This window comes from Miscanthus floridulus, chromosome 18, assembly GCF_019320115.1.
Source record: "Miscanthus floridulus cultivar M001 chromosome 18, ASM1932011v1, whole genome shotgun sequence".
NCBI lineage: Eukaryota > Viridiplantae > Streptophyta > Magnoliopsida > Poales > Poaceae > Miscanthus > Miscanthus floridulus.
In genome coordinates this window covers 103,361,403-103,388,859 of record NC_089597.1, presented here as the reverse complement: position 1 = coordinate 103,388,859, position 27,457 = coordinate 103,361,403, and the positions used below count along the sequence as shown (strand labels likewise).

Sequence of the window (27,457 nt, the reverse complement as noted above, 5' to 3'; positions counted from 1 at the left end):
CCTCCGCCGATCCCAATCCGAAGAGATAGAAGACAAGGTTCCTCTTCCCCGTTCGTGATACCCAGCCAGGCTGGTAGGTAGATCCCACTCCAAATGGTCGGTTCCTGGGGAGAGGGTAGATCCTTACACTCTCGAGCCATATTTTAGTAGATAAGAAAGACCTACTGAATATTGCTTGGACGAGTTAAAGCAAACCTACTGAATATTGCTTGGATAGCTACACCAAGTTTCTCAAGAAGAAGAAGAAGAAGGAGGAGGAGGAGGAGGAGGAGGAGAGAGAGAGAGAGAGAGTGGGAGCAAGAGATGCCAGAACCCTAACTTTGGCGAGGTCTCTGTCTCCGACGTCGGCACGCCTGCTGTGAGGGTGGGGTGGGGGAGGACCTGCATCGCGCTATGGGTGGGCCTACGTTGCGCTCCGGCACGACAGGTCACGTATTAGATTTTATGTTTTGCTTTTGTTTTGGAGTTGTGAGGAATCTCCTGTCTTGTTTTGGTATTTCTTTTGAACCTAATTGAAGTCGCCCCTATTTCTTCCTTTGGTGCTTTTTGAGCTGCATTTGTTTTTTCGCCTACATCAACCTGTGGATGCAACATGGGACGTCGATTTGGTGAAGTCAATTTTCTGGCCACTTGATGTAAATCGGATTTTGCAGATTTCACTCACCTTGGGGAGAGAAGATTGCGTGGCATGGCACTATAATAGGAATGGGATGTTCTCTGTGAAGTCAGCTTACCACTGCCAATGGGAAAGTAAGTATGGTCCAAGAATTCACACTTTGCAGGCAACTAGTGCGAGTAGAAGCCAAGCATGAAAACGTTTATGGAAATTGGACCTGCCTGGTAAAATCAAGATTTTTGGATGGAGAGCACTGCATGGTTTCATTCCATGTATGGCTGTCCTAGCTAATCGCCACATCAGCAACATTGGTGGGTGACCGATTTGCAAAAATGGTGCTGAAAATATCAAACATGTGATTTTTACCTTTGACTGAGCAAAGGCTGTGTTAGGAGTTTGGGAGAAAATTTTAGAGGTTGTTGGCACTGATCGGCCTGGGTGAATAATTATTGAGGAAGTGCTCAGAAGGGGGGAGATTGTAGATCATCTTGGTGTCGGATTTTCAGAGCTTATTCTTACGGGCGGCTGGTATCTCTAGTGGGAGAGACGCAAGCTTGTGCATGGTGAGAACATTCGGCGACCATCAAGATCGGGCTTGTTTATTGCTACCCTAACAAAGAATTACAAGATGATGACTATAAAGGGCACCAAAGAACGACAGGGCTGGCAAAAACCTCCGGAGGAGTTTGTTAAAGTTAATATTGATGCCTCCTTTGATGAAGGAACAGGGACGACAACACTGGTGTTATTATAAGAGATTGGACGGGGGGAACGATAGCAGCTTCACATACTTTTCTCCCCTATCTGGTGGGCGCTCCCATGGCGGAAGCTTTTGCATTGAAGGAAGGGTTGTTGCTAGCACAACATGCAGGTTGCAACCGACTGATTGTCCTATCTGACTACATGGAAGTGGTGGAAACAATGGCAAACGGAGGATTCTCGGTAAATTCAGCAGCTACTGTGTATGATGAGTGTAATATTGTTTGAAGCGGGTTTCAGATGATCTCCATCGAGCATTGCAGCAGAGAAGCGAACAAGAGGGTGCACGAGCTGGCTAGGCTAGGCATGCAGACGAAACTTAATTGTAATTGGGATGACGAGCCACCTAGTTTTATTCTTGAGTTTTGAGAACGATGTAATATCTCTCTATCAATAAAGCTCACCGAGTATTTGTCAAAAAAAAAAAGAAAATTAAGGCAAAGCTTTTGCCATCCTTGCATGAAACAAAAATCTCAAAAGATCCATTCACGTCTCAATTTTATTGGTAGGAGTACATCATAGATCATACCATATACTTCCAAAGATTTTCGAGCAAAGGAACTTTATATCAGGAGCAACTAGAAACAAGGTGACGAAATAGAAAATAACACAAAACCCAGATTTGAAAACTATTACTGGATAGCACAGGAGCTATTAAACAAACAAAAAATAAAAAGAGATAAAAGGTACTACTCCATGGATATCGACAGGCTTCTCTGCATGATAGGCGCATAGCGGGCACGCTAGATTTGCAATTGCAAGTACACTACTACAGGTAAGCTTGCAAGGGGGCGTTCGGCTGTCTGAAAAAACGGTTGATGCTGATTTGATTTCTGTTAACTTTCGCCGAATCTGTACGGCTGATAAAGTTCCAAACTAGCAAGCAGCTACTGCATGAAATGATAAATTATATAGCTTAAACTTCGCCCTCGTGCTCTTGCAACGCTTTCCATGGAGGATGAGTTCCGGTATCTCTGGGGTTTCACTGCTTGTCTTTCCGGCTGCCACCACGAGATCTCTTCCGCCGCTGCTTGGAGCAGCTGGACTTCGGTTGGGCAGAACGGGCATCAGGAACAGGCAGACGATGCTCACCAGCCAAAGCAGGGAAACCAGCGGCAGGGTTTCTGCAAATAAAAGACAATTGTCTTAGCATCACGACTGCAAGATTCTACCAAAAATCCGGTTTCCCTTGTGCTTTTGATTTGTCACTTGCTTGGTAATTTATGACTGATCATCATAACCATGGTTCAAGACACAGAGAGGACTGATTGATGGTAAACAAATCGATTCATCTAATTTCAGGGAATGGATAAGATTAGAGGAAGGATGATATGGCTTACCCGTGAGTACGGCAGACTCCTGCATGGCTGTGGGAGCACCTAACAGGCCTATCCTTCAACAAACTCTGGCGCAGTGCCATGTTCTCAGCTGCATAGCACTGAAGTGCGTAGCTGAGGCGGCGGCACTCTGCCTCCAAATACTTGCTCTTCGTCTCCAAGTCCTTTATGTACGACTTCTTCCTCTCCCTGGATTTCATTGCGGAATCTCTGTTCCTCATTTGCCTGATAAATTCACAAGGCAGGTTGTTTTTATACAGGAGATAAAATTGCCTAATTAGACTTTAGAAGCAAAATGTAAAAGAACAAAAAAAAGCATCTTGAATTCATGAATCAGATTCTTCCCATCTGCTGACCAAATTTCTAGCAGTTCACAGTGCAACCAAGGTAATCACTTGTGCATATGCTTATCTTCTAAATATCCTTGCAAATACTCTTCCTAGTTTTTGCAATTTACGATTACGAATTCGAATCTCCTAGTTATCACTCGCAGACATTTCTTTCATTCGATAGAGTTTACACTAAATACCAAACATTATGAATCGGATGGAACACGATTTCTGCATACAACCTAAGCAATAATCCACCCAAACCTAGGCATATGGTCCATCCCTAACTGCCATGTAGGTCCTAAATTTCACTAGCAAGCATGATCACATAAATCTCCCCTCAATTTCTTAAACGAAGGGGAAAGAGTTTTCACACGTCCTGCACTAACACAACAGAATCAGCATACCTCCTCTTCTTCTTGCTGACGGGATCATCGCCATCCACCTCCACCGTCTCCGCCTCTGGCGTCACGACTTCCACCACCTCGTCCCTGCCGGAGTCCGCATCCGTGCTTGCCCCCGCCTCGCCCTCATCATTTCCCCTCCCCGCCGTCGTACAGCGCGTCGAAGAACTGATCCACGCTGATCCCCTCGACCTCGCCGGTCAACTCCGCCTCCCCCTCCTGCATCAGGAACCTCTCGATCTCCGAGAGCGCCACCTCCCCGGGCGGGCTCGCCCGGGAGGTCACCGACTCCGGCGACCCCGCTTCCGCATCGTGCGCCGTCGCCGGCGCCGGCGGAGGCGGGGACGGGACGATGAGGTCGGAGACGGCGGCGGGTTCGCCGGAGAAGGAGGCGAGGAGGGCGTCAAGGTCGATGTCGGGGAAGAGGTCGATGTCCATGGGGACGGACGGCGAGATATTTTGTCGTGCTGGTCGCAGCCGTGCGGTTTTATAGCGGGCTCTCTATCGCTCGGAAGTCTTGCTTCGCGAGGAAGGAGAGGAAGGTTCTTGGCAGTCTAGCGGGTGGGGGCCCACACGGGGTGGTGCCGTGGCCTGGCCAATGGGAGAGGCGAGATCTACCACGTCAACTCCCGGGACCGTCGTCTTGCTTTGCGAACTGTGAGCTCACTCCACTCCAGGGGAGGAGTACTGCCCGTCGCTGGTGCTCTTGTGCGCCGCAGCCGGCGAGTTCTCTGTACCACATCACCGCATTGGCGGGCCTAGTCCAGCTAGGCCCAGGACTATCCTGGAATTTGGCCTAAAATTTTTTTAGTACTTCTTGCAGCCTATGAAAATTTGGTCCATTGCTCCTCTTTCTCCCGGTCAAGACCGCGAGCGGCCGAGCGAAGCCGTCTCCGCGTCCGCGACTCCGCTCCCTTCCCTCTTGGCGGCTGACGCTCGCGAGTCAGGCCCGCGACCGGCGACCGAGGACTCGAGGAGCCCGCCACGGCGCCGCCCCGGCGCCCCCAGCCCCCCACCCTGCCGGCCTGCCCTGCCAGAGCCCAGTGCGGCAGCTCCAGCCTCCAGGCTCTAGGCTCCAGCCACTCCGCTCCGCGCCTCCGCCTCCGCCAGATCCGTGGTGGCCTCGCCGGCCAGCAGTGACGCGACCGAGGAGGCGAGGAGCCAGCCGCGGAGCCGCCCCGGCGCCCCCACCCCGCCGCCCCGCCCTGCTGCCACCTGCCAGCGCCCAGCGGCCGTCCAGGCGTCCAGCCACTCCGCTCCGGCGCTCCGCCTCCGCCAGATCCCTTCCCTAGTGGCCTCGCCGGCCAGGGCCAGCAGTCCAGCGGCCAGCGCGGCAGCGCCAGCCAACGCCGGCCAGCAGTCCAGCACTGCACAGCAGGCAGCTGGCTACGCCAGCGCGGCAGCGGCCGTCCGCCCTTCCCCGGTCCCCTGGCCTGGTCTCCTGGACGCACTGCTGCCTGCCTGCCTGATGAGTTCTTGTGAATTTGGTTAGGGATTTGTTCTTGTGAATGAAATCGGAGCATAGAATTCTTGTGAGCCTAGAATTGAATGGAAATTGTTGTAATTTTTCAGGAAGTTGAGGCATGAAGAAATCAAATATAGCATTTCTTTTCCAGAAGCATGAGGCAAAAAAAGTTGCAACTTGTGCTCCACCAATTCCAGCTGTTGATGAAGAGTTGTCTATTCCTGTTGTAGAAGATCCTCTAATTGTGAGTGATGAAAGTGCTATCGTAGTTGTGGATGAAGAGACAGAAACACCTAGAGTAACAGATACAGACACAGATCCTACTGGAGATAATGGGTCACATGAAGTTGAAGAAGAAGAGGAAGAAGAACCGCCTACAACTGCTGATGTTGATTCCCTTAAGCATGACCCGGGCCTAAGGAGTCCTATTTCAACCTTTGATGTGAATGAACAAGATTCTATCAGAAGAAGGTACATTGTAAAAGGCCCCTGTCATCTTTATGCCTATAATTATCCATCCAGAAAAATCTATGGCAAAGATCGCCGCTTTAGTTTTGTTTGGTTTCATAAGTACCATTGGATTGAATATAGTGTAGAGAAGGATGCAGCATATTGCTTCTATTGTTATTTGTTTGGTAAGGAAAGTGGAAAATTTATTACGGATGGTTGGCATAATTGGAATATGGGAACTATATCACTTGACAAACATGAGTCTTCAACTTTACACAAGTTTGCTCAAGAGAAATACAGCTTATTTGTGAAAAAGGGTACAAAAATTGATACCATCATTGAGAAGGTGTCAGAAAAGGATCGAGTTGATTACAAGGCTAGGTTGACTTATTCACTTAGATGTTTGAGATTCCTTCTGCATCAAGGATTGGCTTGTCGTGGGCATGATGAAACTGAAGAATCTAACAACAGAGGAAACTTCCTTGAACTCTTGAATTGGCTTGTAGGAAATAATGAAGAGGTGCGCAAAGTGGTTCTGAAAAATGCCCCAGGTAATTGCATTTTGACCTCCCCTCGCATACAAAAGCAAATTATTAGATGTTGCTCTGAGGAAACCACTAGATACATACTTGAAGAACTTGGGGATGACTACTATGCAATTCTAGCTGATGAATGTAGTGATATATCACATAAAGAACAACTGGCTGTTTGTTTGCGTTATGTTGATAAACGTGGAAGTGTTTGTGAAAGGTTTCTTGGAGTAGTTCATGTTCGTGGCACCACTTCTTTGGAACTTAAAACAGCTATTCAATCTTTACTCACTAGTCATCACTTGAGTCTTAGTTCTTGTCGTGGGCAAGGATATGATGGGGCTAGTAACATGAAAGGAGAGGTTAAGGGGCTGAAAACACTGATAATGAAAGAGTCTCCTTCTGCTTATTATGTGCATTGTTTTGCACATCAACTCCAATTAGTGCTTGTTGCTGTTGCCAAGGGAGATGTTGGGGCTAGTACTTTTTTTGCTCAAGTTTCACGCTTGCTGAATATTGTTGGAGTTTCTTGCAAATGCCATAATGTGCTTCGAGATGTTAGAGCACGAAAATTGAAGAAAGCACTTGAATTGGGTGAAATAGAAAGTGGAAGTGGGTTAAATCAAGAGATGGGATTGGCTAGGCCTAGTGATACTAGGTGGGGTTCTCATTATAGAACTGTTTTGCATATCATTGACATGTATTCTACCATTCGGGAAGTACTCATAACTCTTGGAAAGGATCCCACACAAAGAGATGATTGGCCAAACATACATGCTATGGTTCTGACTTTAGAGTCATTTGAGTTTGTTTTCAATGCCCACTTGATGCTTGTGATTCTTGGGTACACAAATGAGTTGTCTCAATCTTTGCAAAAGAGAGACCAAGATATTGTTAATGCAATGGCACTTGTTGGTGTGGCAAAGAGAAGGTTCCAACAATTGAGGTCTAATGGGTGGGAAGATTTCTTAGAAAAGGTTAAATTATTTTGCATCGAATATTCTATTGATGTTCCTGCAATGGATAGCAAATATGAGCCTCATGGAAGATCCCATCGCTTTTATCCAGTACAAACAATTGATGATCACTATAGAAGAGAAGTGTTTATTGGTATTATTGATAGAATTCATCAAGAGCTTGAGAATCGGTTTGATGAGGTTAGTAGGGAGTTGCTTATTTGTATGTCAGCATTGAATCCCTCCAATTCATTTGTCTCATTTGATGCTCAAAAAATCCTTAAGCTTGCAACTTTTTATCCCAAAGATTTTCCAAGTTCTGCTTTGAGGACACTTGAAATTCAACTTGGCACATATATTGAAGATGTGAGAATGGATGATAGATTTAAAGGACTGAACAACCTCGGTGAGCTCTCTAACAAGCTTGTTGACACTAAGAAACATGAATTTTATGGTTTGGTATACTTACTCCTTAAATTAGCATTGATCTTACCAGTGGCGACAGCAAGTGTTGAAAGAGTATTCTCTGCATTGTGTTTAGTGAAGAATAAGTTGAGAAATAGTATGAGTGATAGGTTATTGAACGATTGTTTGGTTACCTTTATTGAGCGTGATATATTCTCCACTGTAAGCGAGGATGGCATAGTTCATGCTTTCATGGCAATGAGAAAGCGCAAAGCAAAAGCCTTGAACTAGAACTTGTATTGTAATCTCTTATTTATGTAAGACCTTATCTTATGTATAATCTATAAGTTTTGAACCTTTCAATTGTATTATCTCAATTTGGTTAATTTATAAGCATTTTACCGAACTTTTTCTTTGAATTTTGTCGTGTTGCACATGAAATTTTTTGACTAAGACTACCCTGGTTTCAAATCCTGGGTCCGCCACTGCATCACCGGGCATCCGACCGTCAGAGGCTCATCATCAACTCGAACGAATCACTCAGCACGGCCAAATTTGGCAGCACCATCAACCATGTTTGGAAGCACCGGCGATCAGCGGCGGACCCAGAATTTGGCTAAGACTAGGCCAAATTTAACGGCCAAAATCCGAATGAAGTTGGTGCAGAAGCTGATCATGATCATATCATAAATCTCATCAAGTAGAATTCTAAATAAATCTCATCAAGTTCAATTAGTTTGTCAAAGGAATTCCGTGATCTAAACATGTAGTGCATCTCAACAACTAGGTAGAACTTTCAGCAAACCAATTATTTAATTCAACAATAACTTGGTCATGCACCACATTGAAGATCCCAGCGGGCAGCAGCCTATGGCCGGCTGGTAGCCGAGCAGGGCCGAGGTGCTGTGGGCCGGGGCGGTCACCTACGGTGCGCAGAGTGCAGATCAGAGGACAGAGGGGGCGAGCGAACAAGGGGCAGCAGCGGGCGATGGCGCGGAGGCGGATCAGGCGGCAGAGCGGCGTGACTCTACCAAAGCCTGAACGCGAGTGAGGAGGCGAGGCCGCTAGGGTCGCGAACTCGCAACTCAGGACCGGCACTGCCCTATTCCCTGCCTTTTGGACGCTGATGTCTGATGGGCTAGGCCAAAATATACTGAAGACCTACTCACTCCCTAGCAACTTGGGCCACGACTAGGGCCAAGGCCCTAGTTGCCCTAGTTCTAGGTCTGCCAATCCCGGCGATGGTAGGTGTCCTTTGATAATCGGGCAGTACTAACGCCCACACGATCCAGACGGACGCCCGAAGGCCTGCGGCTGCTGCACGTCCGTGCCCAGCGGGGACTGCCCACGCCGCCTCCCATGCTCGTAGCCGCGCACTGTTCCACCACTCCGCTTCCCACACGTATGCACGACACCCCTGCAGCTGCAGCAGGGGCTGTGGCAGGTGAGTCACATTGCAACATATACTACTGTCGATCAACTTTTGAAACATATAGATAAAACTTTTCAACATGGGTCTGAAGAAAGATAAAACATTTAAAACATACGTCTGAAACATTTGTAAAAACACCTAAAAACACTTGAAAAAGCTATTGCAATACATATGCAACATCCTAAAAAAACACTTGCAAACATACATGTGAACATACGCAACATCAAATAAAAACACTTGCAACATACGTCTGAAAAAACAGATGAAACATTTGAAACAGATGCTTGCAACATACGTGTATAGCCATTGCAATATATGCAATATCTCGATCTACTTTTGCAACATCTATACGAAAACACTTGCAACATACCTCTAAAACATCTGCAACAATTGAAACATACATTTGCAACATATGGGGAGCGAACAAGGCCGTTCAATTCGGGGCGTCAGGGTGGGAGCCGGCGGCGTGCGAGCACCACCAGTACTGGCCACGCTCATAGGTGCCCCTCGGCTCGACTGGAGATGACCTGAGGTGCCCGGTACCTGCGCTGAGCCGCCATCTGTTGGGGCAGCGGCGGCGGCCCGTGGCGGCGATGCATCCTGACAACGCTGGGTTGAGGAAGAGCCGTGGAGGCACTGCGCGAACTGAGGGAGGAGACGACATGGTCGGCTTGGATGGAGGAAGGAAGCAATGGTGGCGGCGCCAGCCTCTGCTTCTTCTAGCGGACATGAGAGACCTGATGGGGAGGGTGAGACAGAGTGGAGAGATAGAGAGACGGGCGAGGCGGAGTGGAAGCCAAGTCTGGACCGACGCAAGGGGACGGACGTCTGCATCCAAGTATTTCCGTTGACACTCCCGTGCAATGGTCGACGATGGTACGATCATTGTGGCACTGTTTTCTACCTTGTTGAATGGGGATATTTTATTTTGTTCAATCTAATCTAATTGAGAATGACCTAGGCATAACAGTATATGTGCACAACACGGTCTGCAAGTCAAGCCTCACATTCCCTGCACTGCAGATTTTAAGAGCTAACTTGGTAATCCTGTGTGTTGTTTTGTTGCATTAATGCTAATCTTAGATCAAGAACATTGTATTTGATATTTTCACTTCTTTGTTCATAGGCGTTGTGATGGCCGGTTGCTCACACTCACGTTCTTCTCATTTAGAGAGCTGCTCCAATACTCATCTTTTTTCTTAATATAAAATGGCCCTGTTCATTTCACTAAAATTTGACTGCCGCTGATGCTGATTTGTTGGCCTTGTTCGTTTCGCTCAAATTTAGCTGCTGTTGATACTGATTTGTTATAAGAGAAAAACACTATTCCTTCGCTGCTGAAGTAGTGCTGAAAAACAATTCCTTCACTGAAGCTGAAGTGGTGTAAAAAACAGGATGAATATCTACCTTCGACAAGGTAGAAACAGTGCCACAACGACCATATCGTCGATCAGTAAGGGCGTGTTTGGTTCATTTCCCAGCCCAGCCTAGCTCGCATCAGCCAGCCAGGCCCCCTTTGGCCAGGTTGAGCGCATGCAAGGGGTGGTTGTTTGGTTGGCTGGCTCCCAGCAGCCTGGTCCCATGCAGCCGGTGTTTGGTTTCCTGAACCTGTATCGGATTCAAATCAAGAGGATGCAGGAACCATGTTTGGTTGCCCGCATAGAAGCCGGTGGAGTTACCACTTTGATTTAGTGGTAAGATTACCACTAGCAAGTCCAAAGTTTGCTACAACACTTTGTTTGCAATGAACATTACATCATTTTGGAAAGCTAAATTAAAATTACTAAAGCCCGGACTAATATTATTACACCCTCCACTAAAAATTACATCATTTTGCTACAACACTTTGTTTGCAATGAATATTACATCCTTCTTTGCAATGCATACCGCATGCTCCACTACGAACACGCCATCGGCTTCATTTTTTCTTCAGCTTTTAGACCATGGAATGACAAACAAAAAATTAAAGTTCATCAATGACATAAGGCATGTGCTCAGTATAATAAACCAAAGCATCATTGGCATAAGGCATGTGCTCAGTATATATAAAAAAACCTCATCATTGGCACAAGGCATGTGCTTAGTTTTAAAAAACGTCATCATTGGCATTAGACAAAAGCTCATATTGAAATGGTCACATCATTGGCAAACAAGATCAGATTAGTTCTCAGATCATCAAGTTCACATCAATGTCAACACAGGCAAAAAGAGATGCACCAGCTAGGTAAAGAATGCAGACTCAGGTATAAGAAAACAAGCATCACAGGCAATGGACATGTGCTTAGATATAAGAAAACAAACATCACAGGCAATGGACATGTGCTTAGATATAAGAAAACAAGCATCACAGGCAATGGACATGTGCTCAGATATAAGAAAACAAAAATCACAGGCAATAAGGCAAGTGCTCAGAATGAAATTGTGCAAATCACAGGCACAGGCTGGTGCCCATATCAAGTTCAGAACCACAAGGTTCACACCATTAGCAATGGACTCATGGTCAGATTGCCACCACTAGGTTGATCTAGGTTGTAGGTGCAGGGTTATCTAAGACACTAACTATATGTTAGTGTTAGTAAGTAAGCTATGCAGGATCAGATCAACTGCACAAAAGAGAAGGTCAACCCACTACACATCCACCAGCTGGAACTTTGGCAAATACATGAGTCCCATCAATGGCCCCAATGCAGTCCTACATGGCATCCAAAATTGCATAGTAAATTGACATGAGCTAATGCAACAATATCCTAGCAGCTATATGACAGGTTTTTTTTACCTTAAAGTAAGGATACCATCTATGGCTGTTGCTAATCTTTACTGGTGTCTCATTGCTTGGAGGTCTAATCATCTCTTGTCTAAGCTCACCAATAGCATACAACACGTCTTTAAAATGGCGGTGGACTGTCTCTATAGACCTTCTCCAATTTTGCTTTACAACTCTAAATCGTTGGTTATGACCAACAATATGGAGAAACATTGCAACTTGCTCTTCAACACAAGAATTTATGTTGTCAGCAAGTAGCTTCTTCTCCCTAAGCAAGTTGCACAAACTAAAAAAGGGTGCCCTTCTCATTCTAAGCATGTTCACACACTCTATATCATTGTAGTTGTAAATTAAGTTCAAGTTCCTTTGGCGCTCCTCATCCCTAATGCTCATTGGACCATAATTGATCTGAGGCCGCTGACTCTGAAGCATTCTAAGTCTAGCAAACAGCAGGGCATACATAGCAGTGATAAGAGCAGCAGCACGAGCAAAAAGAATGCGTCTCTTCTCTTCCAAGTCCATCTAGAAAAAATGAATGGAATTTAAGGACAAATGCTCAGAATGACAATGTCATCATCATGGACTTGGACAAAAGCTTAGAAAAAGGATTCATCATATACTAGAACATGCTAAAAATAAGACTTTCATCATCACAGACTAGGGCAATAGCTCAGAAAAAAGGCATCATCATAGACTAAGGCAATAGCTCAGGACAAAAGGAATCATCACAGATTTGGACAATAGCTCAGACAAAATGGCAACTTCATATACTTGCTCATAATCTCACAAAGTAGGACATGCATCCGAATCCAAGAACGCAGGACTCACTATCGCACGGTACAGATTAGGGGGGAGGCGAGAGGGGGAGTAGATATACAAAATACCCACGTCAACAAGCAGCAGCACCAGCTAAAGCCCAACCCAGCAGGTGAGGGAGCTCAGATCTGCAAGCACACAAGCAAAGAAAAGAGGATTAGCATACACAAAATAGGATTTTTACTTGAAAAAAACAAGAAAACAATATGAGACCTAAGAACAAGGATCCATACCGCAATAACAGCCAAGAAATCAGATCTGGTGTGCCTGCAGCGAGATCAACAAACACTGGTGACCTAGGGTTTCAAATCGCAAAGAAAAATGGAGAAAGAGAAGGGGAAAAACTCACTTGCTTCGAGAGGATGCAAATCCACGGCACCTGCAACAAATCGAGATAGAGGGTAGGCATTAGGAGGCCACGAATCCATCAAGAACACCGGGGGGAGGAGGAAGAGGAGGTGGAGCTTACCGGCGGCGCAGACGGGGAGCGACAAGAAGAAGAAGAGAGGGAGGCGGCGGGAGGGAAGATATATAGGCGGTGAATGGCGGGAACGGGGGAGGTAACCCTAGGATCTTCGCGCCATCTCCCCGGGCACGGAATCGCCAGGCGCGCGAGCTCGCGGGAGCACGGAGCGAGCCAGGCTGAAGAAAAACGGACGATTTGGGCGTTCCTCGCGAGCCAGGCCAGGAGACGGCTTTTGCACGAGCGGAGCCTGGCTCGGGACGGTGGCCAGGAAACCAAACATAAGGAGGCTGCATCCGGAGATGCTGGTTTGCCCTTATGCGGGCAACCAAACACGCCCTAATTGCACGGAGTATCAAAGGGATACGTACCATCACCGGTGCCTTGAAACATGTTTGATGGTGCTGCCAAATTTGGTCGTGCTGAGTGGTTCCTTCGAGCTGATGAGCAGTCTCTGACACCACAATGACCGAATTAATTATCCTTAGCGAGAATCTTAAACTACTTTAGACTATTTAAGTGAAAAATATTGAAAATTATGCATGGGGCTTTGTGCTTCAACATGGAAGAATTACTAAATTCAGTTTGTTCTTGAAAAAAATGATGGATTATATGGTTAGTACTAGCCCGGTTCATCGGTTCAGCAAACCCGGTGACCAACCCATGCCCAATCCATGCATGACCGGTCAACCATGTTATACACGGTCTAGGTTGGGTTCCCATCAAAACCCGCTTAATGGCAACGGGTTCTAACGGGTCACGGGTTGAGCCCAAGTAACCCGTGGAACCCGTCCTCTTCCTCTCCCCCTCCATGCTCCTCTCGAGTCTCCACTGGAGATGGCGCCGGCGCATTGACGGAGAAGCAGGAGGGTGGTGCCGTGTTGTGGCGGTGGAGGTGGATCCAGTGGAGAAGAAGATGATGCCGCCGACGAGAGCCACCACGAGGTCGCATCGCATCCAAATTTTTCTCCGCCGCCGCGTCCTCCTCCTCCCTGTCCGCTCGCGGCTCGCCCCAGGGTGGTGCCATGTCATGGCGGCGGGGTGGAGCTAGTAGAGAAGAAACTGGTGCCGTTGATGAGAGCCACCACGAGGTCGCGTCGCATCGTGAGGAGGAAGGGAATGAGGCCGCATCGCATTTGAATTTTTCTTGCCTCCGCCTAGGCGCTGCCGCCGCGTCCTCCTCCTCCCTGTCTGCTCGTCGCTCGCCCCACCTTCTCCACCTAGTCATCCGGTTCGGCATCGATGCTTGCCCCCACCTCCTTCGCCGAGTCATCCGCCTCGGCGCCGATGTCCCTGCGGCATGGCAAAACCCGTGCGCAACCCGTTGACCAACCCGACCCAGCGATTCCTTGAACCTGCTTTAAAACCGCCGAAAACCAACCCAGCCCGGCCCGTATACTACACCTGCGGTTTGGTTTACAAATTAACCAAAAACCGGGAAACCCGGACCATGAACAGGGTTAGTTAGTACGTCATGACAAATGATTTACTCAACACAAGCTCTGAAGCCTGAAGTCAGTTGAGCATGCATCCTCTTGCTAGAATCAATCATTAAGAGCTTTGAAGGCTTTGCAATATTAGCATTTTGCATGTACATTGCTAAATGTACATGAGAAATATATTTATAATTTATAATGTCATTGTTGAGTGGTTTGATCAGTTTGGTTTGGTGGTGGTTCTGAGTTATGACACAGATTTCACATTATTTATTGCACAAACAAATAAAATGACTTTTGTAATATGTACCCGTTGTAACGTCTTTCCACATGTTGATTTCAAAAAAAAGTACACATGTTCGGAGCCGAAGACTATGGCTCACTTGTCGGCAACCTGTCGCAACAATGCTCCAAGAGCCTGCTGGATTCAAACGTGTGATTCAAACGACCGGACCTTCCCCTGCTGCGACTGTCGCCTGCGCTTCGGCCACCGCACTACCTCTCTCGCGCTCGCCGCCGCCGGGCGGCGATGGAAACCCTAATGGTGGACCGTGGCCACAGCAACCTCCGCCTCTTCATGCACCGCAATGCCATATTCCTCTGCGAGCGCCTCTACGCGCAGTTCCCCTCCGAGGTAGCTCCTTGTCTCCCTGCTCCTCAACGAGGCTAGTGCGGCTCGATTCGGTGTGATTGCGCGTGGGAGTAGTTCGTTTGGGGGTCGGATGGGGCGTGGAGCGGTGATTTGAGCGTGGGGTCTCACCTATGCGGTTCAGTTCGATTTAATGGCCTTTTGTGATTTTATTGAAGTGGCTAGGGCTGCATTTGGAGCTATAGTGGTGAGGATTTGGGTCTATGGCTTGTGGCGGCTTGAATTGGAACGGCTCCCTCTAGCTGTTGTAGGGAACTGGAGTATCTTGCGCGATTCATCTAGGGTTCATAGTGAATTTGACTGGAGAGGGTGATTTTCCGCCTAAATTTGAGGCAATTTCGCAGGTAGAGACTCTATTGATGCTAGTGCCTAATGTACTAATGGTTACATTGACATGCCTGTGGGTTCTTTTCCTTATCAAAATCTTGGTATGACAAGGCCATGTTTCTTTCGCTGAAATTTGGCTTATGCTGATGCTTATGCTGATTTATTGTGACAGGAAAACACTGTTCGTTCGTTGAAAAGCACTGCTGAAGTAGTTCAAAGTATTCAGTTGCTTGACTTCTGTGTTCTTACAGGACATGCTCACCCCTTTTTCTTAACCTTATCATAACTTGAGAGTGTAGGTTTTAATTTTTATTTGGGTTCTCGATGTGGTTCATCGGTCTTCATGTGGGATGAAGATCAACACAACTTGAATGTGCGGTGTTGACTTCTAACTTTTATTTGGGTTCTCGATGTGGTTCATGGGCCTTCATGTGGGACGAAGATCAACGGAATTTGAATACGCGGTGTTTAGTGCTTCATGTGTATACGTTCAATTTCTTAGCACCCGCTATCTTACTTAGTAACCATAATCTTGTGCCTGCTTTACTATTATAAAGACTTCGTTTTCAATTAGTAACCCTTGCTCTAGAGAAATCTTATTTTAGTTTTTTACTTTAATCCCATTTGCAACATAGCAGTGTGCACTAAATGTTCTTGCTCTACTTCCTGTGCACAGACCAATGTGCAATTGCTAGCGACCTGCTACCTCCACAACAACCAGCCATATGCTGCATACCACATTTTGAAAGGTAATAGCATCTGCTCACCATGTAACAACTCAGCACAGACTATCTTACATATTACTATATTAAAGTAGCTTGGATGATTTATGGATTTTTGTTTCTGATGTGACATGATGGGAGGAAGATGCCGTAGTCCCGTTACTTGTTTGCTACATCATGCTTTCGAATGAACCTCTTGCGTGAAGCAGAAGAAACTCTATGTCCAGTCAATGAACCAAACATGGAGGTATACATCATATTTTAAAAGGATTTGTTTATGTAAATATCTCATCCATTGGCCTTGATGCTGTTACAAGTTGGTGTGTCGAAACATGAGTGATTCTGTTTTTCGGCCTGTTCGCTGGTCGGTTTCTGGGCTGGTTTGGGCTGGCTGGTGCTGGTTTATTATGAGAGAAAAACACTGTTGGCTGGCTGGTTTGGGCTGGCTGAAACCAACAAGCGAACAGGCTGTTTGTGTGGAAGGTAGTGCGGTGGTATTATAGCAGTGAGGTATTTTTTGTTCAGTAATAAACTATATTAACAGCACATTATTCACATGGGACCTGGCAGCGGTACATTAGTTTGTTTGAAAATAAAATATTGATAACAATAGTTAGTTTCCTTAGCTGGGGTTGTTTCCCATATTAATCCATGCCGTAGATGGAAAGTTTCGAAGTTTATAGAATATCATAGGGATGACTCAACTCCACTCCTAAGAAACAATCTGTTAAGTAAATAATCTTGTTGCCCACAATACATGTAGATAAGATAATACACCCAACTAGCAATAATATTAACTACTCTTGTCGACAATATCCACCTATGGTGGTTCCACAGAGTTCTGCACGAACAATTGATAGCTACTTTAATGCCATGCAAACATCACTTGCTGATACATAACCCTTTAGTACTGTCGCTACAATATTGGTAAAGGCCAAAGCCGTATGCATGTCCGTTGTTTTATCTTTCCTCAACAATAATGCAAGGCCTGGTTGATTTATCTTTCCTGCGGTGTTGTTCGTACCAATTTTGGCAAAGGCCAAAGCCGCAAGCCTGTCCGTTCCCCATGGTTGTTGGAAATTCTAGATTTTTTATGTTATACCAGAGAGGCATTAGTATTACAAGATACATGCTTTGCGCTGCATGGACCGGCTTGAAAGGTTCCGTAAGACATAATCTCTTTATCTGCTGCACAACAGATTTGGTAATAGATCATTCTTTGTTGTCCTAGTTGTTGTAGCAGTAGGATAATAGGCCACCACTGGTATATTAATTGGTAGCTAATATATCAGTTATGTCTTGGTAATGGGCTGAGGTAGGAATTGTATTGCTAGTACTAGGAGTAGTTGGGGCTGTACTCAACCATGCTCATGTGTACCTTATAGTTGGTACATGAGGTGTATATACTCTACCACTATGCAATGACAAAAGGTAGTTCAGTTGCCACAAACAAAGGCAGAGCCTTGGCCAACGCTGGAGCTTCTGCAGTGTGTGTGCTGTGCTCACTTCTTCTTTTACCTCTAGCCATAGTGAGTGAGTGTATGTGCTCATAAGCAAGTTGCTTACCTGTGCAGGGAGGCGAGGGACCAATAGTTTCTTGGTTTTTTCTTTCCATTTTTTTTCTCCTGGGGCATGACGTTCAGCTGAGGTTGCTCATTGATTCTACAGGGGTGAAGTAGTTAGGGAGAAAATAAAATCAATCACATCTTTGTTTGCTTTAATTCCTGTAAGGGTTAGCTTGTCTCTAATATTAGTTTCATCCTTCTGCAGGTTCCAAGTGGAGCAACAGGACACTACCTCCTTGGAGTGATTTACAGGTTTATTATTCTTGGTGACTGAATCAATGTTGCTGCATATTATATTTTTTTCAGAGTTTATATATTTATCTCAACAGCATGTAGGTGCATATGCAGAATTTCAGCCAGCTGAACAATTTATGTAGCAGAACCGACCAATTTATAAGAGCATAAGTACAGTGGCAGCCCGCAAGTGGTCGCTCTGTCATACTTGAGCCCATATAAACTCGGTAATCCGTCGAGTACCACGAAAGGTCTCGATTAACCATCAACATACAACCAAGATCGTACATAATTCAACATACATGTCACACGTTATATAAAGTTCACAAATACAGTTCATCCATCAGAGTACGAATTTAGGTTATTACAAACCAAGTTCAAGTAAAATAGTAGCTGAAGCAAATTAAAGTTTGAAACTAACATCTGCCATCATAGTTCAAATACAGTGCCAGCTTATCATCACACCCACAAAAGCATATGAGAAGAATTAATAAGAGATGTCTGCCCAGGGCTCACTCCTCGTCCACGGCGGGATAGAAGCAGTTCTTGCAATAGCCATGATACACTGTACCATCTGCAACAATGGAAAATAAAACCCTGAGTACGAGAAGGTACTCAGTTAGACTTACCCGTCATAAACCAAAAATAAAGTGACTCCAATGATTATGTAAGGCTGTATAAGTGGAGCTAGCTTGACACATTTTGCATAAAAAGCTTACCAATTCAAGTATACAGTTGTAATTCGGTCATCAAGTTAATTATAACTATTCATCTCTAGATTAGCAACTAACCTATGCCAAACATGAGGTATATCATTTAGTAGCATACCATAGTAACCATAGCTGGTATAGTAATTCCATGTTTACCATAACCATCATTTCATAACACAGTTACTACGATGTTAGGACTAGCCAAGTTTCTCACTGTTCGAGAGAGACGGAGATTCGAATCGATTTCAACCAGCTAGGAATTTATTCCTAACACAAACCCAGACAGACCAGATTAACGGTCACCTTAGGTCACCTTTGGTACAACTCAGGTCCATATTTCATGGGTTCACCCAGCGCCGCACAATTAGGGACGACCAGTTGCCAGGACGTTCAGGCCTGGCCTGCCCTTGGGCTCACGTCTGGCTCCCCGCATATCCTTACTACCATCCAGAGTGCGCACTTTTACAGAACGGGCCTGGCCTAAGTTGAGCTACTCGGCTTCACGGTCAGAACGAGTTATCCGGCCAACTAAGTGAGAGGCATGCATTCAATCTTATCAGAAGCGCCAACAATGGTACGGTCCTTAATCGGCACAGACGGAATCACATGAGTCAACCTACACATAGACTTCGCCCGACCTTCATTTACATTACCCCATGATTCTTTTCCATGATAGCAAATATAGCCAACCGTGCTTCGGTATTCACCTATATCTCGCAGGTGACAGGAAATCACCCGACTTATACCGGTCTAATCATGACTAAGCATATATTCGATCCTAGACCTATATAGGGTTAAAGGTATATGTAACAGGACAAGGTAGTTCTATGCATCAAGTGTTTCTAATCAACTCTTATAACCTAATGCATCAAATATAAAGGACTCAAGTGATATTTTATAAAACATGGGAGGCTTAAAATACTCCGAGGCTTGCCTTTGAGAAAAGAGGTTGACCGGTGATCCAGGCACTTAGAGAGGTCCTCGAGAGTTTGCTCCTCTTCTCCTGGAGCTACGGCCTGAGGCCTCTCCTGCTGATCCTCCTCTTCTTCTTCGTTGAACACTAGAAGAGTTATCCCTTTGGACGATCCTATATGCATGAAATAAGATATCACGAATGCATATATGCTGACAGGTATAATATGATATGATATGATGAATGCATCCTCATAAGTGCTTTCAATAGCATTGAATTAAGGTGATAACAAGTTGCATATTATTTTACTGAGTAGGTGCATCCAGTAACTTAAACAAACACTTATGTAAATCATTTTCTGGACTACAAGACAATAGCCACTTGTTTTGATCATAACTAGAGTTATACACATCAAAATAATATGGTTGTGGACATTCTAGAAAGCTTAGGAAATTTCCTACAGCTTTATTTTAATTATCTTAATGTGATTCTGCAGTTATCTAAGTCAAACAATTCAATCATTCAGATCAATCCAGAGAGCAAGCATTTCTAACAACAGAATTCTAACAGCCATAATTCTTAAACTATAAGGCCTATGACTATGAAAATTTAACACAAGGTAGATCAGTAAGTTATCTATAACTTTGTGATTAACCATCTTTACAGAAAAAATCATTATCATCATGAAATCATCACCACAATAGAAATTATACATGCAACCAACCTAGTTGAATTATAAGGCAATAATTAACTAGTTGCATACAACCAATTACTTCTAAGCCTAACTAATAACATCAATAGATCATATTCATCACAAGCACCACAGAAAATATCATGGTTAAACATAACTAATTTATTTATATTCATTTATTAATTTCCTTAGATAATAAGGTGATTTAAAGGATAAATATTTCCCTTATTGAATATATTTTGAGAAAATTACGGTAGCCTAAAAATGACCTTAATAGTCCACTGTACAAATTTCATGCCATTTAGATAAGTGTAGCTATCTCTACAAAAATGACAAGTTATATAGGCTTATTTAAGCAAAAATAGTTTAGCATAGAGAAAAGTGCCAAACAATAGATTTAATATTTTTCTTACTTTCCTTCTAGAATAATAATGCTGTGTAAAATTTTTTATGCTCATATGTTATATATTTTTACCCCAACTAATTTCACTAGAAACTAGTAATTAATTAGGATTAAATAGGAAGACCATATTTCAATTATTCTTATTGTAGGTTTAATATTTTTCCTAGTTAGATCATGTCAACACAAGACTAGCAAAATTAGAATCACAATTTTATCACCTTCCTAGCTTGAGTTATGCATTTTACAAGATATAAACTACTTTAAAAGCACTTATCTTGCTCAATTTAATTCTCCCAAAAAACACCATAAACAGTAGATTCATATTTTTATCAAATAGTATACTTCAAGATGAAACTAACAAAATATAGTTCACCCCATTTGGACACTCCTAGCTCTAGATATGAAATTTTGAAGACTGCATTCAAATCTATAAAAATAAATCTAGAAAATAATTCAAAAATGACTGACAGCTGGGGCCCACGAGTCAATGGGACCCACATGTTAGCGATGCAGAACAGAGGCACGGCTTAAGGCGAGGTCGCCGGTGATGAGGTTGGCACCAACATGTTCCCCATCCTATTCCACACCTACAGATACCCTTGGTTTGCTCGGAGGATCACCGGAGCTAGCTCGCCTATGAGCATGGCAGCTCGGCGGCGTCACGCAGTGGTGCTTCGGCCATCCCCGACAACGACATGGCTAGGTGAGCGCATGGCCAGGCGAGCGCGTCTACGGCATCTACGAACCCTAGCAGAGCTCTACGGTGCGGATCGACCCACGGTGAAGCAGCGGTGAGCTCCGGGCACGTGCATGACGGCACGACGGCGCACAGAGCACAGCGGTGGTGTCACCATTCTGACGAGACGGTGGCCGAAGGTAGGTCTCCATCATCGGGAAAGGTGCAACACCTCTAGGCGACACGGTAACAGGTACCAGAGCGGGCTAAGGGCGGCGGGTGAAGTCAGCGGCGGTGAGCACGTGCTAGCAGCCATGGCGGACGCCCATGATGGTGTCGCGTGTTCCCGCGTGACGGCGGCGGTAGCGGTTAAAGAACGACGACATGTGCATCTATGGCCTAAGGCGACGACGAAACTAGGGAGAAGGAGATAGGAGGAGCGGTGGATAAGGTTGGTCATAGTGAGCTTAGAGCTCGGCAGTGCTCCATGGCCATGATGGCGATGGCGATGCATAATGCAGCCTTACCCTTGCTCGAATGGTGGTGCTAGGGGGTCGGCAAGGTGGAGGAGGTGGTGACGGAGCTATGTGCATGAGCTATTGCACAATGGCATGGTGGCGGTGGCATGCGAGCTCGGTGGCGGTGCAGCGGCGATGGCGACGGCGCTCAGTTCTGCCTAGGCGCGGTGAAGGCGAGGAAGAGGCAGAGCGAAGCGAGTGAGAGCGAGTGAGGAGGGGGGCGACGCGTTGCTGCTGTTTTGATGCCCGTGTCGGCCTAACGCACGGGCCCAACGTCGGTGGGCGGCCTCCACGCGGCGGCCGCGGGCTGTGTCTAGTCGGCCACGACGCGCACGCGGCACTGATTCAGTGCCGGTGAATCCGACTGACAGCGTGTCTTAGTGATTCTATAACTCCTAATCCGTGGTGAATTAGCAAAAACTTCCTTAATAACAATTATAGAGCTATGTGAGATCTCCAACTTTGCTTTAGGAACCATCATCTAATTCTCACTGGTTTACAAACTATATTACTCCAAAGTGAGGTACTTTGAAACTGAAAACGGTTTCAACACTTAGAAAATTTCTTAAGTCACAAAACAACATTTTGTTGATACTTGTGAGCTCTATTTGACCATGTTAGACACTGAATTAGCTCATGACCCTTAAATAAAGTTTGTTACCCATGACAAGAACTACAACTTTTATTTAGGTCACACAGCCATGCAAACACTCTAAGCTACTGTTCAACTTTGGTCAAACTAGTATCATGAAAATGGCATTTCAAATGAAACCAACACTTAGAAACAAAATTGGCCCATGTCATGAATACAAATATTGTTCCATTTACCATCCTAGATGTGTGTCTAAGGTGTTTTGATGACCTCACAACCATTTCATACATTGGTCACATATGATTACAAGCATAAGCATATATATAAAATCAACATTTCATGTGATAATGTATAAGAATGAGATGAAATTTCATATGCTCATGTTCATGAATGCTTGGATGATGCTTGTACTCATGAAATGCAGGTGCCAATTGCGAAGCTTAACACTAGGGTGTTACAATTTACACAAGCGTTGTCTCTAGATCCTCTTTTATGGTTGGCATATGAGAAATTGTGTATATAGGTTGGTTCATTTTACACCCATATCTGAAGTTCTGTGGTAGGTCTATACTGATTGTGATATATTAGTAGTTGCATGAAGTATTGCCTCATATCTTAACTTTTGAAAGGTTTAGAAATAGAAATGAAATGGTGATTTTGTAGGATGTGCATCATGGATTTGAATATGTCCTTCATGGACTTTTCTCATAGATTGTTGTCTTCTATGTTAACATGTATAAATATGTTTGTTCCTGTAAAATCAGAACACTTGAGGATCACTACAGTAATTCTCTATCCAGATGGATTTCAATCATCATCAATTAGCTTGGTGTTCATTGTTACTAGCTCATTCCTGGTGTGCAGTATTTTCCATTTGCCTTTCTGTAGAAGTTACACTATGGTTCGTTAATCCTTTGGTTTCTTGCTTGCAAGAACTCATCCTCACTTAAATTTTGATGCCATAAACATACATTAAAAACGTGTCTTCATCTTGTAGGTGTTGCTGAAGATACTGATGAGTGTTTTTATTGAATCAACTGCTCTATGTCTCCAGCAGGAACACACATCCATGTCGACTCTGGTGAAGTCAAACTCTGCCAATGAAAATCGAGTTCTGTCATCTAGTGTCTCTGCAAGTCTTGGGGATATTAGTCCTAAGCAAATAAAACAGCTTCATGCAAACAACATAGCAGAAGTACCTGGCTATCCTCATGTAAGAGCAACTGCATTGCATGTGCAGAACAGTGCAACCTCTAACGTAGCACACTTTGACCCCCATCACCAACTGCACACACTACTACAAAAATTAACTGTAGAGACGGCTCTAGAGCCTCTATAGGGGCGGCTGCGCCAGCCGCCCTTCCCAGGGTGTTCCTACAAAGGATGCCTCTATAGGGGTGGTTTCCTGACCGCCCCTGCAGTGCCCTCTGTAGGGGCGGCTGGTGTTTTCAGCCGCCCCAACAGTGTCCTCTGTAGGGGTGGCTGGTAATATCAGCCACCCCTGTAGTGGACTTCTGTAAGGGCGGCTGTATCACCAGCCGCCCCTGCTGTGTGTATTTGTAAAGGCGGTTCAATCAAGAACCGCCCCTACAGTGGATTTTTCAGAAAAAAATAAATAATTCAAATCTGACCACATATATATATATATATATATATATATATATATATATATATATATATATATATATATATATATATATATATATATATAATTCAAATTCGAATCTGACTGCCACAAATATACATATATACATCCACAAACACAAGACTATTATTTAGAACATCATCATAAGTCATAATTCACAAAAGTTCATCATTACAACATAGTCCATTATGAAGTCCATCATTATAACATAGTTTATTAAGAAATCCACAAGTCCACATGCAAAACAAAGTCCAAACCGTTCCAAAGTCTGATCCAAACCATACCACAAGTCCACATTATCATCAACGGCCTAGGGCTAGCCTATCAGTCTCACGAAGGTGTTGGTATAGAGGATTACTACCTAAGCCGGAAAGAAGATGATGGTAAGTGCCTTTATGGTACACAATCTGGTCCATTATGAAGTTGCAAAGGTCGCCGACCATCTCTAAGAGCTCGTCATCCTTGTACGGGTTCCTTCTCGTGTCTTTATCTTTCTCCAACTACAAGAGAACAAGTTTAGGTTTACTATATCACAACATATGCGAACTTTTCATACTACGAGCGAAGAAGTTCAAACTTACCAGATTGGGGTTTCTGTTGTAGCCACCGATGGTACACAACATATGGGAACTTTTCATACTACGAGCGAAGAAGTTCAAACTTACCAGATTGGGGTTTCTGTTGTAGCCACCGATGGTACTCATCATAATACATGTGTAGTCTGCAAGAACAAAATAGCAACTAGTAATAAGTTGAAAGGTGGATGCATCATTCACACCTTATCTGCAGCTGTGCCAACAGATGCAACACTGCTCCTGTCGATGTTCTGAAGCCCAGAAATAATCTGCACAGTTAAAGAGTCAGTGTACACAGTTGAAGAGTCAGTGGATATCAGCTAATCAGCATTAAGCAAAGATAACTCATCCAAACAATGTTGCTGGGTGATACTGAACACCTGAACACCACATTACGTCCACAAATTTCTACTCCAAGGAAAGTAGCATGCCAAACTTGATGTAACCTAAAGGCATGCCTGTTTGGAAATTGTGTATGCTGACATAAAAAATAATTTCCTACTGCACAAGGCCGTTGCATATAGTGTAAAAGAGCACACACCATTCTGCTTCAGATAACAAACTTATTTGATAATAAACAACTTTCCAGGTAGACACATACCATCAGCTGCAGCAGGTTACACTTTGAGTAGGTATCTTTTCTATACTCTCATAACAGAAGCACCATTGCAAATCATAAATTTTCTTTGTTAAGTCGGTGTACAGAAAATATTCAAGATGCTAATTTAGTATGGGTACAGTACATCCGTTGCTATGGTTAACTGCACCTCCTAACAACGAGTTGTCTAAAACTATGCTGGTTTTAATCTGCTTACGTACCATTCAGTATGAGATATTAAAACTATTATTCTGAAACCTAAATGTCCACTCCAAGAAAAAAAATTTAAACTGGATCATCGTCCTTATAAAGACTAGTCATATTCCTTATAAAGTCTAGTCATATTCCTAGCTGTCTCCAATAAGTATCCTTAGGAAGGCAGGAATACAGCTTCCACAGGCCAGTCATATTCCTTATAAAGACTAGTCATATTTCACAGGAAGACTAGTTATATTCCTTATAAAGACTAGTCATATTTCACAGGCTGCTACTACTGGACAGACAACACAAGCAATGGTGACACAGATGAAATCTAATCTCTAAAAAAGATAACATGTGCAATACTACTGGACAGAGTGTCTTATTACCAGCTAGCAGCCAACACAGATACCTGCAGTCCTGCAAGCATGAAACAACATGTTATCACCAATTAGTCACACTCAGACATCTTCTATCTTTTTTCTCAAATAATATCAGTACATATCAGTACTAAATTCAAGAGAATCATAACAGAAAAGAATATTGTTAATTATGAGCAGCTTGGTAAGATAAATTGCACCAAGTAATGCCTCATTTCTAACAAGCATTGCAGAAAACAACTAAGAGAATCACACCAAAAGTTGCAGTGTATTAGACCATCAATGGCATATAAACATTGTCAGAATATTTCAGTTTAACTAGATAGTTCAGCCGAGCACTAGACATCCTAGAAATGATAGATTAGTTAGACAAACCTGGGCTATTATATATGGCAGGCATGTAAGCTTCCTGTTGGCTCCTGCTCTGCCTGGAAAATGGAAGAATGCATTTGTTTTAGTTTAGGATAGTCACACACATACATAAATTATCAGCCAATTTCATGGACATAAACTTAGCCAATGTAATGCACAGTTTAGGATATGTTTGCATCAGTTCAAGACAATGACTCAATGCAAGGAAGAGTGCATCAACAGACTGATTATACAATATTTAAAGATGCATCAACATACTGAATACCACACATTTAGAGACTATATACCTATAGATCGAAATAAAACAACAATGTTAATAAAATATCAAAATATTGCTAGGATGTCTCAGTTCAGACCAAATATGTTAGCATGCCTAGGTTCAGACATCCTCACAACTAGCTCAAGAAAGGCACCTACTGTCATTTTTTTTGAGTTAAAAACATCCATCTTCAAAACTTCCAGTAGCTGCTTAAAAAATGAATACACAATTTCAGATCTGATAACTAAACATTTAGTTGCTGCTTAAAAATGAATACATAATTTCAGATCCGATGATTGAATCATGAAAACAATTGAGCATATGACTCCCTCTTGCTCAACCTCATCTCGTGACTGATTCTTCCCTTTGCAAGAAAGTTCTTAAATTAGTACCACTATTTTTCCTCTTCATACTTGAGCCCTAAAATGAAATCAAGAAACCAGGCTAAGTAATTTAGGGACAAATTTCTATGCCCAACAAATTGAATAGGAAATTCGAAACCTGAATCTCAACTTACAGGAACAGTCCTTGCTGCCTCGCTGGTCGACGGTCGCTGCTGGCCTGCTGCGTCTGCGTGCTGGCGCTGCTGCCGCCGGCCGGTGCCGTGCAGCCGTGGTGCGTGCTGCCGGCTGCTGTCGGGTAGCGTGCTTCCGCTTGCTGGGCACCGGCTGTTGCGTGCTGCTGCCGGCCTGTCCCTGCCCTGGAGGAGACTAGAGCCGGCCGTGCATGATGGCGCGGTGCGCCCGTGCCATCGCTGCCGCCCGCCAAGGCGTCGCGCCGCCGCCACTCGAAGCTAGGCTAGGGTTCCTGAGGGAGCAGAGGAGGCCACTGCCCCGGGAGGAAGCAGAGAGAGGAGAGGGCGGCAGGCTCCTGAGGGAGCCGGCGGCAGGTGACGCCAGCAGCGAGGGAGGGCCAGGCAGGGCAGGGGCGGCCGGCGCAAGGGAGACGGCGACCGACTGAGATGCGTCGTGAGGGAGACGGGAGGGGGAGGCAGTTTTGCGCGAGCACTTATGCGCGCAGGCACTGGGGGAGATCTAACTATTTGCCACTTTTACGATGGCTGCCTCTCCGTTTGTTAACTTTATTGTGCCAATTATAAAATTGCCTGAGAAAACAGTAACCAGACTAATATTTTACCATTTTAGCTGACGTGTCATGCCAGATCAGCGCTCCAGCGTGGAAGTTAACGCCTTCGTCTCCGCTGACCAACGGCGCCCGCAACTGTTCGTCAGCTCCCTCTCGTCCTACTAATGGATGGCCGCGGCTGC

The 27,457-nt window shown here is 44.6% G+C and overlaps 1 protein-coding gene, 2 long non-coding RNA genes and 1 pseudogene across 5 annotated transcripts; 1 reads left to right on the top strand and 3 right to left on the bottom strand.

Moving 5' to 3' along the window:
- Window positions 1–2,223: 2,223 nt before the first annotated feature.
- On the bottom strand, window positions 2,224–3,959 carry LOC136521424 (bZIP transcription factor 50-like; annotated as a pseudogene).
- Window positions 3,960–5,028: 1,069 nt separating this feature from the next.
- On the top strand, window positions 5,029–7,582 carry LOC136520684 (uncharacterized). Its single transcript, XM_066514312.1, has 2 exons — window positions 5,029–5,167; window positions 5,228–7,582. The coding sequence occupies exons 1-2, from the start codon at window positions 5,029–5,031 to the stop codon at window positions 7,540–7,542; spliced, it is 2,454 nt and encodes an 817-aa protein (XP_066370409.1). The 3' UTR covers window positions 7,543–7,582.
- Window positions 7,583–12,324: 4,742 nt separating this feature from the next.
- LOC136520062 (uncharacterized) lies at window positions 12,325–13,013 on the bottom strand. The gene is made up of 4 exons (XR_010775129.1): window positions 12,733–13,013; window positions 12,613–12,642; window positions 12,497–12,530; window positions 12,325–12,391 (listed from the first exon to the last, which is right to left on the bottom strand). It is a non-coding gene; the product is annotated as an uncharacterized lncRNA (long non-coding RNA).
- A 10,920-nt stretch (window positions 13,014–23,933) lies between these two features.
- Window positions 23,934–27,208, bottom strand: LOC136520890 (uncharacterized). 3 transcript variants are annotated; one of them, XR_010775416.1, is made up of 4 exons: window positions 26,707–27,208; window positions 25,934–26,609; window positions 24,389–25,598; window positions 23,934–24,307 (listed from the first exon to the last, which is right to left on the bottom strand). It is a non-coding gene; the product is annotated as an uncharacterized lncRNA (long non-coding RNA). The 3 variants fall into 3 exon arrangements; XR_010775415.1 differs by having other exon boundaries at window positions 23,934–24,651; window positions 25,568–25,598; XR_010775414.1 differs by having other exon boundaries at window positions 23,934–25,598.
- Window positions 27,209–27,457: the final 249 nt, after the last annotated feature.